Source organism: Dunckerocampus dactyliophorus, chromosome 20, assembly GCF_027744805.1.
Source record: "Dunckerocampus dactyliophorus isolate RoL2022-P2 chromosome 20, RoL_Ddac_1.1, whole genome shotgun sequence".
NCBI classification, from domain to species: Eukaryota; Metazoa; Chordata; class Actinopteri; order Syngnathiformes; family Syngnathidae; genus Dunckerocampus; species Dunckerocampus dactyliophorus.
Genome location: NC_072838.1, coordinates 15,378,687 through 15,396,335, shown reverse-complemented (window position 1 = coordinate 15,396,335; position 17,649 = coordinate 15,378,687). Strand labels below are relative to the sequence as shown.

The following is a 17,649-nucleotide window of genomic DNA, read 5'->3' as shown; positions in this document are numbered from 1 at the left end:
TTAGACATACTGGATGCTAGAGTGGAAGGAGCAGCGGAGGCTTTTCTTTACGATCTGAAGCCTGAAGAAAACATTCTGGAGAAAGTTGCAGAGATCAGGCGCGCCTACATAGAAGACGACACGGATAGGGAAGATCTGCTGCAGCGTTTCCTCGGTTTCTGGAATCCTTGATTCATCAAAATGGGAAATTATTATTTTAAACCACCCCCTAAACCAGTTGACAGTTTTCTTTTAAAACATGCAATTGCTAATCGGATCAATGATACATCGTTATATCTGGCAAGCGGGGATGTCGATACAAAAGACTTGGAGCGTTTTGAAAGAGTGATGGCCATTGTAAGGGATAAGGGTCCTTTAGACCACTGGGAGAATCTGGTGTATCTCGGGTCAGACTTAAACAGCGATGGTTTTGAAGCAACATTACGGGGCATTATCGGGAATATTTCTGTGTGTAGTCTCAACTCTAGTCTCATGCACGTCTTGTATACCTATGTAGTCGATGTAGCGGTGTGTAAACTGAAGAATGGAGATAAAGTTGATGTTGATCAGTTGCTAAATGTATTACATGCTTTACACGCTTCAATTTTGAAAAAAAAAAAATAATTTAATATAAAACATGTATTGTAATCACTAACTGTGTAATCACTAATCATGTGTGGTCATCAATAAAGTCGAAGTCAAAACATTGTCGTATGATCTTTTCTGTTCACTAGTAGACATGGCTTCAAAGAAGACAGAACGCATGCTGAAGAGTATATATTATGATCCTGCAAGAGCTGGATCTTATGGTGGGGTTGAAAGACTTCAAAAGGCTGTCGAAGAGCAGATGGGAAAAAAAGTTAGCGGGGATGAAGTGCGAGACTGGTTGTCAGCTCAGGATGCATATACCTTACACAAAACGGCACGAAAAACTTATGCTAGAAATCGTGTTTTTGTTCCTCGTCCTTTGTATCAATTTCAAGCCGATCTTTGTGATATGAGTGCTCTGTCTAAAGACAATGATCGGTTTAAATTCCTGCTTACAGTAATAGATGTATTTTCCAAGAAAGCTTATGCACGACCACTGAAAAACAAGACAGCCTTTGAAGTTGCAAAGGCTTTTGCTTCAATTTTAGACCAGAGTGGTATTCCGGCTAAAATTCAAACGGATTCAGGGAAAGAATTTTTTAATCGACTCTTTGAAAAACTAATGAAGAAGTACAACATTCAACACTTTGCAACAGGAAGTGAACTGAAAGCATCAGTGGTGGAAAGATTTCACCGTACGTTGAAGGGAAAAATGTGGCGGTACTTCACTGCAAAAAACACTCGTAGGTATATAGACGTAATTCAAGATTTACTCGATAGCTATAACAACAGTTATCATAGTGGAATAAAAATGAAACCTGCGGAGGTAACCCCTAGCAAGACCTCGCAAGTGTTTGAAAATTTATATGGGACACTATCTCTGAGCGCAAAACCATCCGTATTTAAATTCAAAGAAGGAGACATTGTACGGATTTCAAAATACCGTGGAGTATTTGATAAAATGTATGAACAGTCATTCAGCGATGAATATTTTATAGTGAACGAACGTATCCCCAGAGTCCCCCCTGTTTATAAGTTAAGGGATATAAGAGGTGAAATTCTGAATGGGACATTCTATGAACCAGAACTGCAGAAAGTGATAATTGGTTCTGACACTCTTTTCCGCATAGAAGAAATTTTAGACCGGAAAATTAAAAATGGTCAGAAGATGGTTTTAGTCCGGTGGCAAGGGTGGCCTCGTCAGTTCGACTCTTGGCTAGCTGCTAACGAGGTCGTTGAGCTCAGGAAGAAGAGAAACAAGAAAGACCAGGAAACAGCACAATGACAGGACGAGAGTCTTTCTACGTGACACTACCGTCGAATGCCTGTAATGACATTTTCCCGAGCAATACCAGCTCGAACTATATGACAACATTGTCACAACCTATAGAGCTGGATGGAGCTTACGAGGTCGCTTTAGCTGAAATTATGTATTGTCATACATGGAATAATATACGTGGGGGTGAGAATGGTTATGAATTATTGGATCATTCGAAGCCAGCGAATCCTCCAATGTATATGAAAATTCCTAGGGGACATTATGACAGCATTGATCTAATACTGAGGGAGATAAATGCTTTATTTAAGTCAGTAAACATTGATCTAATTTTTCATTACAATTCTATAAACAGAAGAATTTATATATTAGGGAGTGCTAAATATTCTATCAAGTTCGAAGCGCCGCTGTCCTACATGCTGGGTTTTGAACCCGGTCAATGGATTAAAACAGAAGGAAATCCCGTGAGTAAATATCCCTGCGATATTAACGGCGGTCAATATAATTTTTTCGTCTATACCAATATTGTGGAAGCACAACATATCGGAGACTATGTTGTTCCCCTTCTAAGAATTGTTAAAAAGGAAGGATCTTACGGTGATCTGATCACTTTCTCCTACAACCGCTTACACTACGTTCCTGTCAATAAACAGCGCATACAGGACATCCAGATTGAATTAAAAACAGATTTAAATACCCCGATTCGATTCACATACGGGAAGACCATCTGCAAACTACACTTTAGACCGGTATCAAAGATCTTGATCTGAATTCAACAGAATAACGCAGAATGAATTCGCAAAGATTTGTGGATTATTATGTGAATCAGGCTGGAGGCGGATCACTCAACGGATTTGTTGGTGCCCCGGTTCTTTACGGCAGGGGATTTGGTTCTATGCTGAGTAGGGCATTCAGATTCGTCTTGCCTCTTCTTAAACGTGGAGCTAATATTGCCAGGCCGCATTTGAAATCTGCTGTGAGAGGGATAGCATCTGATGTTGTTGGAGCTGTAACCAGCCATATTGCCAATCGTCGACGTGACGAAACTCAGGACGGATCGGGACTACTACGAATAGCACGTGGAAGAGGAAAAAGAGCTCTAGCAGCATTATCACACGCTATACCAAAAAAGAAACGTAAAACCTCATCGAAAATACACCGGAAAGTTAAAAGTCAACGAGGCGGAGGGGATATATTTTAACCATGTCTCTTACACATCACCTCTCGTCAGAGTGCACCAAATCAGAGCTCGACCTCTTTGCTCCTCCGATGACACAGCTATCTATAGATCAGACCAATTATGTAGAGATCCATCCTTTGAACTCTATTGCTGATCAAGAAGTGTTAGATTTCCTGATACCTGGAAACGGGAGTTTCTATCTAGATCTAAACTCAACACTACTCTATTTACGCCTCAAGATTACAAACGCCGATGGGACTAATCTCGGAAATGCTGATAACTGTGGAATAATACAGTACCCTCTAAATACTATATTTTCACAGGTAGATGTCAGTCTGAACGATGTTCTCATTAGCTCTTCATCCGCAACTCATCCTTACAGATCTATTATTGAAACCCTCCTCAACTTTTCACGACAAACATTGGAGAGTCAGTTTTCAGCAGGTCTGTGGTACAAAGACGATGGCGATGATTTAGATTCAATTGACACGACACCTGGGGGCCCCAACAAAGGCCTTATCAAGCGTACAAGCTTCACTCGTGGTTCGCGACCATTCGAGTTAATTGGTCCCCTGCACAGTGACATTTTTTTTTCCGAAAGACTCCTGCTAAACAATGTGGATGTGCGATTGAAACTTGTAAAGGCTAAAAGTGCTTTTACACTGATGTCCGCTGCAGCTGACGAGTTCAATTTAAACATTCTGAGTGCTAGCATTTTTGTGAAAAAGGTGCAAGTCTCGCCGGATGTCATGCTAGGACATTCAGCCGCTTTAATGAAATCCAACGCAATTTACCCGATAAGTCGTGTTGTTGTTAAAAATTTTAGCATTCCAGCACAGTCACGTGTATGTTCACAGGACAACTTGTATCTGGGTAGACTTCCAAAATATATAGTCGTCGGAATTGTCGACCACAGAGCATTTGTCGGAGCAAGGGAGCTGAACCCATTTAAGTTCCAACATGCAAATCTTGAATACCTCTCTCTCAGTGTAAATTCACGCTTTATCCCGGCGAAACCTTACCAACCCAACTTTAATACACATCAGAGTGTTCGCGAATTTTACAATCTCTATCTGGGAACAAACAGACACCTCAGAGACGCTCCCCTGAGTATTGACCGCGAAAACTTTGAAAATGGTTACTCACTGTTTCTGTTCAATCTGTCAAGAGACGATGAAATGGACGCTGAAGCTCTCTCTCCTGCGCTACATGGAACATGCCGTTTGGATTTAAGATTCAGAATGGCGTTACCGAGAACTATGACATTGATTGTGTACGCTTGTTACGACAGTGTCATAGAGATAAACTCGAAGCGTCAGGTTCTGATCGACTACTAAAACTGGAGAAATGAACAACCATCAAATAGATTCTATCCTGAGACCGATCTTGGGCGAGACGTTTGGAGGGGTTTGGCCTAGTGATTTACTGCCAACTAAGATTGATAAACGACCGTGCTATCTCGTCGTTAACACCCATGACCAAACCCGTGAGGGTGAACACTGGGTGGGGATGATTATTGAAGCTGAACAAGACAAATCATGCTTCTTCGACAGCTATGGCCACGAACCGGATTTTATATTTTATCCTGAAAGTTTTATAACTTTCCTCACTAGAAATTCTCATGAAATACGCTACAACAAACTCCAAGTACAAGATGACAACTCTTCGACTTGTGGCGCCCATGTTATTTTTTTCCTCTGTCAACGCTTTAAAGGACTCTCTTTTCAAGAAGTAATGAGGCTGTATTCTGATAATTTAAAAAAGAATGATGCTCTTGTCACCAAGTTTGTCAAGAAAAATGTTAAATGTATTTCACATGTGAAGACCGCTAAAACCTGTAATCAGAAAGCATGCTCTTTAAAACTATTTAATGAGTGTTATATCTGTTCTGAATAAATGCTCTTACTCCGATGTATAATTCCCAATAAATTTTTATTGGTAAAAAAAAAAACATACAGTCTGCATGAATTCATTTGTATCGAGTGAAATCTAACCAGTTGGAGGGGATCGGTGTAGACAATCGCCATTCAGACGCTGTAGGTGTATACAGTTGATGAACGAGATTCGGACTGTCATAATCTCTGTCTAACGGTGATGCCGCCCCAGATTTTTTCCCCCCGCGTTTTCTCTTACTCCGACGTATCTGAGGGCGAGGTTCACTCGTGGTATTGGAGGGTTTAAGTCGTAATTGCTCGCGTGCGTGAGTGTTCATAACAGTTGTGATTGGAATATTTAATTCAGAAATTGTTTTTAAAAATGTATCCCATCCGCGAGGTACGGTCCGTCCGTGGAATCGACGGTTTGTCAGAGTTTTCATTAAATCGAAAATATGAGACCCTTTAATGAGGTTGTCCTGCACAATTATCTCGCCTGAACGGTTCCATCTTAGAAGGTCTGAATTACGAAGCTTCTGTAGAATATATGCCGCATTTTTCCGATTGCGTGATCCTATGTTGTCTAAAATCTCTTTTTCAATGTTGTCAGGACGTTCTTCCTCTTCAACCTTGACATAGTCACCTACATCTTCACCTCCTTTCTCTGTGGGTGTAGTAGGTAGTTTCAAAAGTATTTCACGACTGCGACTCTCCTCCTTTCTGAGTAAGGCCAGATATTTTTCAAGTAGATCGTTATAATGTAGTGACTTGCTGTATGCCGGTCCAGGTTGTTTTAACAGACGTTCCATTTTCTCTTCCAAAACATGCTGAGCTTTCTCGCTGATGTTTTCTGCATGCGTCTTCTTCTGGGTTAAAGTCTCTAGTTGATGGGGGGAAATCATGTACATTTTACTAAATGACGCCATGACGATGGTCTGTGTCTATCTCCCACCGGTAAACAAACTGGTTAGGAGTGGGATTGCTGCTCCTAATAACGCCCCAAGGAAACCACCGGACTGTGTCAACACCTTACGCTTATGTTTTATGGCAGTTTTACGGTTAGCAAAGAGTTTGATGATTTTTTTCTGCTTTTTTAACCTACTGTACTGCTCGGAGGATAGTGGGATGTTCCCCTTCAAAACATTCAAAGCTATCTCACAGACTGCCAGGACGAGATCTTTCGATGCATGGCTAAGAAGGCTCTGTCTCTCTTTTGGTTTTAGACTGAGCAGGGCTTTTAAAATGGGGAGGTTTCTTTTAATCCGCTTTGACATGGTTTAAATCACTTTTTATACTGATACACTACAGGCCACTCGTGTGGAAGTATGCCGCTTCTCAGTCGGAAATGTTCTGGACAGTCGGGTCTTAAGTCCACGATTAAATATGAGTAGGGGTCTTTAGTCGCGTCATTAAAACTCTGAAGAAAATATTCTCTTCGTCCGGGGAACATTTGCTGAGCCAGAATTCTAATCTGCAGTTTATCACGAGGCGATTTGAAAAGGACCATATAATTAGTGTTTAAACTAATAGTTCTGCTATGTTTTCCTTGATGAAACAAGTTTTGAACTAGAAAGATTACAGATAATTTTCGATGATGTCTATACATTGTAAATGCCTTCATTAATTCATCATGATTCGCCCCAACGTCCATGCAATCATCGACAACTAAAAGACTGTGCTGATTTGATGGAAAAATATTTTCATCCGTCAAAGAGTCAGGGATTCCTTCAATAAATTTAATCTTTACATCTCTAGCCAATTCATCATACATGGGTTGGTAGGATGAATAGCTCCAGATGATTCGATCGGGAACTCTGGAAAAAGTATCCTTCATATTTTGGAGTACATGTTTCACAAAGAACGACTTCCCACTTCCACTTGCCCCTACAAGGAGAGCGGTGAATGGAAGTTTGAAACGAGGATCAAAATATACTTCTTCCATGTTACGCATCTGCTGTTTCTGTAAACTGGCAACCTAAATAACCAGAACACTGATTTTATTCACAGACATCAAGATGTAAACACAAACAAATGAAGAAGGGTTTATTGATATAGCATATGTGCATATATGATTTACTACAGATTACATCATGACTAAAAATACAGAATACATCTTCAAGAAAAACACAGAATACATGATAAAAAATATAAAAAACAGAATAGAATTACAAAACAATGATATAATTCTAAAAAGGTCTGGGTAGAAAAGTCATCAGGTCAAACCGTCATAAATCTACACAGTCCTTTTCAGAAATTGCTGCCGTTTCATCCTGGAACTAATAACCAAATGGTAATGTTTTTCCATCTGCAAGGAGTCGTCTTTTATCATAGACAACTGCGAAGTTGATTATGCGTTGTTTATTAGTGAGTTCAAAGGCTTTCATATTGCGAGTAATTTTATTGTAATGTGTAGAGATTTCACGCCGATTGTCCGGCTCTCTGAGATATCCCTCTACCAGATCTGTGAGGCTGTCAAAGTTAATTTTTTTACAGTTTTCATAATTTTGTGTAATCCCTTTAGCACGTAAAGTCACCTTACCCTGTTGTGTGAGATAGGCATACGATTTGGGACCCGCAGCGCTCCAATTGCATATGTAGTCTCCATGATCTAATTCTGATGTCAAATCTCCGAGATAATTACCGAGTGGAGGGTTATATTGATCAGAGGGGCTGCTTGTGTAAACGATAGAATCAGTGTCACAGTACAGAACACGATCTTGGAGCAAATCTAATTGCTTGTAAAGTTCAAGTCGTGCATAAGAAGTTGTGAACGCCGCTAGAAAAATATTTGCGTCGCCTGGGGGTAAGACACACCTAGAATTATGGCGCCATTGAACAAGTGCAATATCGTCATTTATGAAGTGAAACTGTGAAATGTCGTACTTGCTAGAAAAGAGAAATTCAAAAAAGCGTTGCGGTGTGCTCACCAGACTGGTTGAGAGCTGGTTTGATCTTTGTGCTAGTTTTCCCCAGAGAGAATTTAGCAGTAGTTTGGCAATCTGTCTTTTTGCGGGGTTGTAGACAATTTTCTCCGGATCGAGATCGATACCTTGCTTCTCTTTATAGTCACGGATGTAACCCTGTTTAGTCTGAAGAGTTTCAACTCCGCTAGGGTAGCCCGACGCCTCTTGCTTCTGTTTAAGGAAAGTGTAGATATAGTCTTTAAACAGCACATCTGATTTCTCTTCGAAGTTCCATATTTCGTAAATTTCAGCCAGAAAATACCCCTTTCGCACTGCCTCGATTACTTCTATCGTTACCCACACCCCTTGGAGGGCCCGTTCTTCATCATTGTGTGTACAGTCAGTAGTTTGATTGTTCACGAGTGCACATAATCGACACAGTGTGAAAATTAATTTCCCTTTGTCGTTTCTAATAGGCAGTACAGGGAAAAACAGTTGACGTGGAGGGTAAACTTTAGCATGTATTAATCCAAAGTAATTTTCAATGCTGTCAAAATCCTTTCGAATTATTTTCGGATGCCCTAATGGGTAGTGAAAATGTGCATTTACAAACGGATACAACGATGTGAAATCAACGTAATTTACACGCTCACCTGGGCTGACAACATGGCGGAGACGGATAGCAGCCGTACGGCCTCCATATAAGGCTGCTCTGGGATCTAACGGAATTGGTTCTTGAAACCTCTCTAAGAAAGATTTAACATTCGGGTCTGTTTTTTTCTGTACACTCCATTCGTGTTCCCACTTGATCACCACAGTTTGCACCTTGTAATCGTTTTGTAATCGATCCAGCCTTTTCAAAGTCTCAGAGTACACCTCACTAAAACAAGTCTTTGACAATGGAGAAACATCACTTCCCATATAACACTTTGGACAGCCATGAAAATAACAGCCTAGAAATTCAAAGACAACTTTCCCTCCATTTAACTCTCCATATCCATCAACTGAATAACGCCCAAATTTAACTTCACCTCCGTTCAAAGCATGTCTTATTGAAATCCCCCGTGAGAAGGCCTCATACTCAAGCCACTGTATAGACGCATGTGAGAAAGCCTTGCTGTTTGTTTTGTAATTGTTAGGACAGGGAATCGCGATTGTATTGGGTTTTAAAAATTTTGTTTGAAAGACATTCAAAGCTGCTGAAGCAATGGTCACACTGTCAAAAGGATCACAGTCGGTTGTTTTTATGAATTCATTACGGAAATTGCTTGCACCCTCGGCTAAGATTTCAACATCGTTTTCACAGTAAGATACTAACTCTGCATCATAGTCAAACTCTTGATCTTTGACAGTCTGATACCAGTTAAGGAAATCCTCTCTTTGTTTTGGACTCATTTCGTCAGGTGAGTACATCTCGGCCGGTGGATAGCTTCCTCTATAGCCATTTTTTGAAAGATCGGTAAATCTGTGTGGGAAGTAGCCTTTTTTAAGCTGTGTCTTACATCCCAACGCCTTGGAAAAGTCTCTGAGTGGGATAGGAATAAATGAGAACGAGTCAATAAATTTAAGTTGAAAGTCATTATCCAGGATCAGGATTATTTTACTCCCTTGTGCTATCACAGACGGTGACAAACCTTGAGTTACATAAGCATTCAAGATGATATGATGATCAAAACCTTTGCCAAAATGGGAAATGAAAGTTGTCTGTTTATGTTTTTTCTGTCGGAAATGGAGAAGAAATTTTAAAGCGCATGAATGCCCCTTCCAGACACGGCGCTCACCATTAAGTGACTGAGCCACCACAAGCACCGGAAGATGGGTTCCAGTGGTTTGAGAAGTCTCAAAATCAAAAAATACAATCTTTTTTTCATGTATTTCTTTTTCAGATTTGATTGGTTTTGTACGCATGTAACAGACATGTTTATCTTCGCCGCTTTCAATCATAGAGTTATTAGCTGATGTCTGCTCTAACTCATTGTTACGAGACGACAATGTTGTTTTAGGTTGTTTACAAATTGTGCACATCTTGATAGCACAAGTATGCTCTTTAGGATCTCTGATAGATGTGTAGTACAATGATTTACATCTAGGACATGTTTTATTGGTCTGACACATGCTGGCCATCTTTTTGATTTTCGGATGCCATTTTTTCTCGCGATGTCGTTCGTAGCATTGTCTATTTGTACAGAATCGATTGCAATCAGCACAGTAGGTTTTTTGAATTGGACCCTGTTTACAATCTGTGCAACAGATGTTGCAGCTTTTTTCACAGAAATGCTTATATTGACACTGATACCCTGTGTGACAATGTTTACAGAAAAACTTCACACCTAGAAATCCCTTAATATTATTTATCCCGTAAAAATGATTATTGTGTAAAAGCAGATAGCGTATTGTGTCTCGTTCGGGTGTTCCTGTTTGAAATGTAACCAGGTTGTTGTTTTTTTCTCTGTCAGACGTTTGGTAAAAGATAACAATTTTACACGCTAACAGCTCCTCAAATTTGACAACATCATCGAATGTGACCATTGTATCAGCAGTCAGACCTGCTCTGGTATGGATGTCCCAGCCTGCCTTTATGGCTTCCATCATCGTCAACTTCGGATTTGTCAGTAATGCCAGATTTACAGCAAAACATGTTTGATCGGGATTGGGGAGTACAAATAAATGTCGTGCTTTTTTCTTCACAATTTCGCTCGCAAGACATGATTCAATTCGTCTCTTACCCCCTCCCCGCGGAGCCTTCACAAAATTGACAATTAGCTCAAGCGATCCATCGGTGAAAACAGACATATTACTCTGGACTAATCTGTCTAAAAGTTCCTGTAATTGTGACACTGTCCCCTCTCCATAACGCACGCTCATTGAGACATCGTCTTGCAAACGATCAGCACGCAGATTAACTTGGATAACGTCATTTGGCTGGACATCAGCTCTGTGAATCATGCTTGAAATCCTATCGCGAAAACCATTTGTGACATTCAAATAAAATTCACGAAAATTGGGAATTGCAGATGGTGGTGGAAAGCGAAGGAAAGAGCGAATCTCAACATTATTAAATCTTTCACGGTTTGTGACATGCATGTCATCACTAGTGCAAGGTGCTGGAACATTAACAGCCGCACTATTTGTGTTGTTTATCCCCATAGATGTGGATTGACCCTCATTACTCTGATTGATGACGCTCTCTGTCTGTTCACCCTCGCCCCCACCCCCCACCTGATGGCCTCTTTCCAGAATGTTGAGTGCATCACAACACTGACTGTCTGATGGAGACCACGGGTCATCTATTTGACTGTTGAGTGCATCACAACACTGACTGTCTGATGGAGACCACGGGTCATCTATTTGACTGTTGAGTGCATCACAACACTGACTGTCTGATGGAGACCAAGGTCCTGAGTCAACATTGCTTTGCGATACGGGCGAAGGAACGGGGGAGGGGTATCTGTACATTTGGGGTAAGGAAATTAGCTCATCAGGGGATGGAAGAAAAACTTCTCCCCCTCTTTCAGGTGAATCATGCCGAGCCTGAATTGGGCTATTTTGGGGAGAAGGCTGATTAGCCCGGCCTTCAGATCTTTGACAGTTGATCTCTGAGATCAACTGGAGAAGATGCTCTCTAATTTCAGGGGAATTGTTGTGATCTGATTCCGCACTGCTATGCGGAACGGGGGAGGGGTATCTGTACATTTGGAGCAAGGAAATTAGCTCATCAGGGGATGGAAGAAAAACTTCTCCCCCTCTTTCAGGTGAATCATGCTGAGGCAGAATTGGACTGTTTCGGGGAGAACCCTGATTAGCCCCGCCTTCGGATCTTTCTCGGTTTATCTCAGAGATCAAGTGGAGGAGATGCTCTCTAATTTCAGGGGAATTGTTGTGATCTGGTTCAGCCATTTGTCTTTATCACCCGATCAAAAATTAGTCTTCAAATTGCAACCTGCGATGGACTCTTTGTGGCAGTGTTCTTTGTTCACGAGTGGCACGTCTAGCGTTAGCTGAATATGAATTGACAGAATGCCTGCGTCTAACGTTCTGTCTAAGTTGATTATATATATTCTCAATCATGCGGCGATTTAAACATGCTATATCATACATGTATCTTCTGAACACTTGTTCGACAATTAGCACAGAGGTGTTGAAATCCACTGTTTCAATTCCATCATTGTCTGAGACTATATCCCTCTGATTTAGAGCTTGCATGTCAACATATTCACTTTCACTATCTGGAAAATAATGAAATCTTTCCTGGTTGTAGACTCCAGCGTCAGATGTCTCCTCCTGTCCCGTTTCTTGTCCCACATCGGACTCTGCTGTGTTTTCCTCGAATTCTGTGTCGTTTTCTCCCTCTGTCACATCCAGCGTTGAGGGGGTCAGTGGCGCAATCCCTATAACAGAGCAGACTCTGTTATTCATCAACATTTACACAGTACATACAGAGATAATTGTTGACATAAATATGAATTCATTAAAACCGACACACATTTGTTTAACTTACCGTGACTTGAGTTTGGACTTGTAAACCCCACAATAAAATGCAGTGGGTTTTGGACCGGCGGTGTTAAAGTGTTTTCCACGAATCCCGAAGTCTGTCCCCAAACTCCCCCGTCTATCGTAGAGCGATCGCCCTCTGCAAATCCTGTGTCAGAGAGGATCTTGTTAGTCATCAGCATTTACACAAAACATAAAGAGCTAATTCCCGACATCATCCTGTATTAAACTAAACCTACACACGATTGTTTACCTTGTGCCTGGTTTTGAGGCGTTATAAAGTCCACATTAAATCCCTGCATTGGGTTTTGGACCGGTGACACTAGGGCCACTGGTGGCGGTGAAGTCAGATCGATCACTGGAAATCAAACATACTCAATTTATTTTATTTTCCCCAATATATATTATATAATCAACATCCTGGCTCTCTCTCTCTCTCTCTCTCTCTCTCTCTCTCAGAGGTAGAGAGACATGCGCACTCACACACACACACACACACACACACACACACACACACACGCAGACAGGCAGACAGGCACGCACGCACACAGGCACGCACACACACAGGCACGCACACACACGCACCCTGAGAAACATAAACCTCTAAAAGAAATTTCTTTCAGCTACATGATTTGAAAACGTACCTTCAATTGGTGAAGATGCAGCTCTCCTGTAAGTAGAAAAAAAAATTTACCTTTCAGGCTAAACACCCTAGATAAATTATATACAATATGAAACTTACGTACATGCAACAGCCCATGTCAATGTCCGATGTCTTGTAGTCGTCTCCAGGCTCTGTGTTCAAACTCTCTGTCTTGACGTTGTTCGCTGATTTTTGCGAGTGATCTGGAAACCTACCGTCGACACCTGCCTTTTATACCATTTTATACAATAGGGGAGGAATGTTTAAGTGCCAGATATGTTTTTTAAAGCCTCAATCACATTGTCTTTTTTATACAAACCATGAGGCCCCTAGTATTGATTAGAGCTAGCTAAAAAAGACCCCGCCACGGATCAGTCCAAAGAAACCCCCATCTACTATAAAAATGGTATTAAAATGATCTCATGTGAACCATGGGCCCCCGCTATTGACACGGGAGCCATGAGGCCCCCGCTATTGATTATAGTTACCTAAAAAACACCCCCATGAGATATGTTTTTTAAAACTACAAGCACATTGTCTTCTCCCGTGGGAAAACGAGACACCCTATTGATATTATATATTTCACACACCCGAGACAGCACCCCACCATTCTTTCTTTTTGCTTGAGAGACCCCCATAGATCACGCCCAGGAAATCCTCATCTACTACAAAAATGGCGCGAGTATTAAAATGATCTCATGTGAACCACGGGGCCCCAACCTAATGATCATAGTTACCAGAAAACACCCCCATCAGATATGTTTCTTCATCGCCCCAAGCAGATCCTGTTCCCCAGGAAACATGAGACCCCCACCATTCTTTCTGCTTGAGAGACTCCATACACTAAACCCAGAATGCCCCCACATACCCCCTCCCCTTCCCTCCACAGCCAGTGAGAGGTGTCTCCCACAAAAATGGCGCGACTATTAAAACGATCTCATGTGAACCATGAGGCCCCCGCTATTGATTATAGTTTCCTAAAAAACACCCCCATCAGATATGTTTTTTAAAACTACAAGCACATTGTCTTCTCCCGTGGGAAAACGAGGCCCACCTTATTCATAATATATACCGCACACACCCAAGAGTCACACACACACACACACACACATCACCCCCCAAGAATCTCGCCCACACCCCCCTCCCCTTCCGCAGCCCTCTAAGACCTCTCTACTCACAGTTTAAAAAAATGATGTCATCTGATGTGTCAAGTCATCAATCATATTTTGACAGTTAGTTTCTGACGATTATTTTTAATGATTAAATTTATATGACGTCATCACATTTTGTCACTTAGTTACTCTAAATTTCTCTAACAGATCCGTTACATATGAATTAGGACCTCCGCCCTCCACTTGGAAGGTCCCCACAGGTGGAAGTCTTGCTCAGTGCCCAGCGAAGGTGTGCATCAGGTGGGCAAAGATGGCACCCTAATACATGTTCCTTTGAAGTGTTCAGAACTTGATGACTCAAACCATGTATGAATGCAACGTTGTAGCAGCTGTGGAAAAGACAATTGGGTGGTTTGCTGAACGTGTCTACAAAAGTCAACAATTTTTATGGATGTTTAGCATCGTTACTATCGTACCGTGCTTTAGACAGGAGAACTTTTAAGTGGAGGAACTCAGGGTGCTGTGGCCGGGCAAACACGTCTCCGTCCGACAACAACTGAAACCACGCCAAGAGAAAGACCATCCTGTAACAAATGCTAAGACAAACACTTGGTGACTCACGTTAAGACGTGTCATTCAGTGTGGAAACAGACTTCCAATGCAAACATTCTGTGGAAGAAGAAGTGACTTGTCTTGCTCTTCCAAACAATGGATGCCATGTCCTGTCCCTAACGAGAAATGCTGGTTCTACAAGCAATGACTTTCACCGAAGATTGTGGTGTTTGTAAGCGTGGTGCACTGCACCCTTTGCCCCTGACAATACAACTAACACAAAATTCTTGATGGGGTGTTTAGCAATTGAATCACAGCTCTGTATTACATATAAATGACATTCTGGAATGAAAAACGGTGCCACCTGTTGGCAGGAGTTGCCCTTGTTAGTGTCTTCATGCTCCATCCATCGCAAGGGTGCATTTTTCTTTTGGCGTTTTTTCAGTTAAGGTGTATTATGGCACATTAGGAGTAATCCTATGCTGGCTACATTTAAAATATTGAACATTTAGTTTGGTTTGGTTTCATTTCATTTGAACATGCATGCAGGTTCCAATGAAAAACATCTCATGAATCATTTCACAGTTCCACATCCTACCCACCATCCATTCCACATCTTGTGCAGTACATATTATTCACTTCCTGTATTCCATGTAATATTATTCCATATAATAATCTATATAATAATACATAAATAAGATGAAGGTGGTCTAGTGGTTAGCATGTTGGCCACACAGTCACAGTCTGGAGATCGGGAAGAGCTGGGTTCGATTCTCCCCTGGGCATTTCTGTGTGGAGTTTGCATGTTCTCGTTCCGTTTGTGCCTGGGTTTTCTCCGGGTACTCCGGTTTCCTCCCACATTCCCAAAAACATGCATGTTAGGTTAATTGGTGACTCTAAATTGTCCATAGGTATGAATGTGAGTGAATGGTTGTTTGTCTATATGTGCCCTGCGATTGGCTGGCGACCAGTACAGGGTGTACCCCGCCTGTTGCCCGAACTCAGCTGGGATAGGCTCAAGCATGCCCCAGCGACCCTAATGAGGACAAGCTTCTCTCCTTGTTTCAGCAGTGCAGTCTTTGAATTTCCTGTCAGTGAACTTGACGATGATGATGCTGTTCCTGCCATACAGTGGGATACAAGTATCAATAGTTCGGATGTCTTCGTCCACCTCCGTAGATTGCAAAAAGGTGACAACTTGTTGCTCTGTTGAAGCAACATCCATTTCGTCTCGTTCGTGAGTATTCGCCACTGCTCTGGCATAGGACCCAGGTTTGATCCGAAGCCCCGTCACGACCACATCCTTCATTCGTGTGTTCTGATCCATGTCATCTGTGGTGCATTGAGTGCATTTGTTAACTGCTGAGAGATTTATTTGGAGTATTTACGATAAAATACAAAGCTAAATACAACTTTGCAGGGCCATTGGATCCTGTTGAATAGTTCCAGTTTGAAGCTGCGACCTCTTTTGTCTTTCTCCACCTTCATTACTCGGACTGCCCCGCTAAACAAAAGAAACTCAATGCTGCCACAGCTCCTCCTCCTTACACTTCTGCTTTCTCTTTGTTTTGTGACTTAAATTGGCCAGGTTTGCGAAAGCAGGTTTTATGTTTCTCAGTCGGAGCCATTACAATTAAAGGTGGAGCTGTACACGATAACATGTCTCACTACAGGAAGAGCATGGAGGCATCAACGAGCACGGGTCAGGTTTATCGTGTCTGTTGGCAGGATGATGTAAAAACAACTCTGTAGAGTGATGGGTACCTTATAGCATTTTCCTACTTCATTCTTGCCCATGGTGTGCGGTCAGTTGTGGTGAATAGGGAGCTGAGCCGAAAGGCAAAGCTCTCAATTTACCGGTCGATCCTCTGTTCCTTCCCTCACCTGTGGTCAAGAGCTTTAGGTAGTGACCGAAAGGACAAGATTGAGGGCCAAATTGAGTTTCCTCCCTTAGAAATAAGGTGAGAAGCGCTGTCATCTGAGAAAAAACTTGGAGTATAACCGCGGCTCCTCCTGATGAGAGGAGCATCTGGTCAGGATGCCTCCCGGATACCTCCCTGGGCTGGTGTTCAAAAAATATACCGTAAATCACGGTGTATAAACCGCACCCCTATTTTCAGGCTCACGGCGGGGAAAAAACATTTTTTTACTTAATAAATGCTTGCCAACTCTTTCATCTCAAAGCAACATGCGTAAAGGTACTAAGCAATTTCAAAAAGAAGAAGAAAGGAGAAATCTGCCATCCATCAATTTATCTGCAATGGAACTCATGTAAGAAAAGTTTGCCGTCAGCTTGCTGATGATGTCCGCTCTCCAACGCAGGATGACTGACTCGTCCACACCGTGCTGCCGTCCTGCTGCCCGGTTCCCAAACTCTTCTGCATCCCGCGTTAGCTCCGGTGCTAGCTCTGGGCCTGTTGATGCTAACCGGGGTGGTCGCGCAGGCTTCGGTGACCGCACCAGCTCTGGGCCCGCTGAAGGTCGCGTTAGCTCCGGTGCTAGCTCAGGGCCGCCGATGGCAGGCTCCGGTGTCCACACCCGCGTTTGAGCGTCGGCGAGGAGCAGAACGAGACCCGAGGTGAGCAGCAGCTGTAGCAGCAGCGTTGCAGGTCTCATGTTAGCGCCAAACTGTGGGAATGAAGCGGTCGTCTTTGGTGCAGCCGCCGATGACTTGAGCGATTTTTACCCTTGAACAGTAAGAAGAGGGGGCCGAATTTCAACAACGCTCGTCACAAAATGGGAAAATGAATTTGAATAAAGTCCAACGTTGTATTGTATTTGAAACCATCTGCAATGTTTTAATGGAAGCTTAGGTTAGCTTCAGTGTATATAGAGATCGTTTCACTGCGTGAAAATACAGACACACAGCAAGTTATAGAGGAATTGCACTTTCAGCAACTGTACAGCAGAGGGCGGTAAAGTCAAAGCAACTGTGTGACCCACAGACGGCTCTTCTAAAGTCTGCTTCTGGTCAATTTCTGTCTGGTCACAGACTTGTCCTCGTGTATAAACCGCACCCCGATTTTTGGCGTCTTGCCGGTGGAAATAAAG

General features: G+C 42.2%; 1 protein-coding gene across 3 annotated transcripts; it reads right to left on the bottom strand.

Annotated features, from left to right (window-relative positions):
- Positions 1 to 3,869: 3,869 nt before the first annotated feature.
- On the bottom strand, positions 3,870 to 13,776 carry LOC129173369 (uncharacterized). Of its 3 annotated transcripts, none has more exons than XM_054764204.1 (5): positions 13,034 to 13,776; positions 12,936 to 12,961; positions 12,545 to 12,649; positions 12,299 to 12,439; positions 3,870 to 12,188 (listed from the first exon to the last, which is right to left on the bottom strand). In XM_054764204.1, the coding sequence occupies exon 5, from the start codon at positions 11,695 to 11,697 to the stop codon at positions 7,174 to 7,176; it is 4,524 nt and encodes a 1,507-aa protein (XP_054620179.1). In that variant the 5' UTR covers positions 11,698 to 12,188; positions 12,299 to 12,439; positions 12,545 to 12,649; positions 12,936 to 12,961; positions 13,034 to 13,776; the 3' UTR covers positions 3,870 to 7,173. The 3 variants fall into 3 exon arrangements, with proteins under 3 accessions (XP_054620179.1, XP_054620178.1, XP_054620180.1); XM_054764203.1 differs by having other exon boundaries at positions 13,038 to 13,776; XM_054764205.1 differs by lacking the exons at positions 12,936 to 12,961; positions 13,034 to 13,776 and having other exon boundaries at positions 12,545 to 12,697.
- Positions 13,777 to 17,649: the final 3,873 nt, after the last annotated feature.

What these genes read in the sequence shown, in the direction of transcription:
- LOC129173369 (XM_054764204.1), bottom strand. Translation starts at nt 11,697, where the DNA reads ATGGCTGAACCAGATCACAACAATTCCCCTGAAATTAGAGAGCATCTC.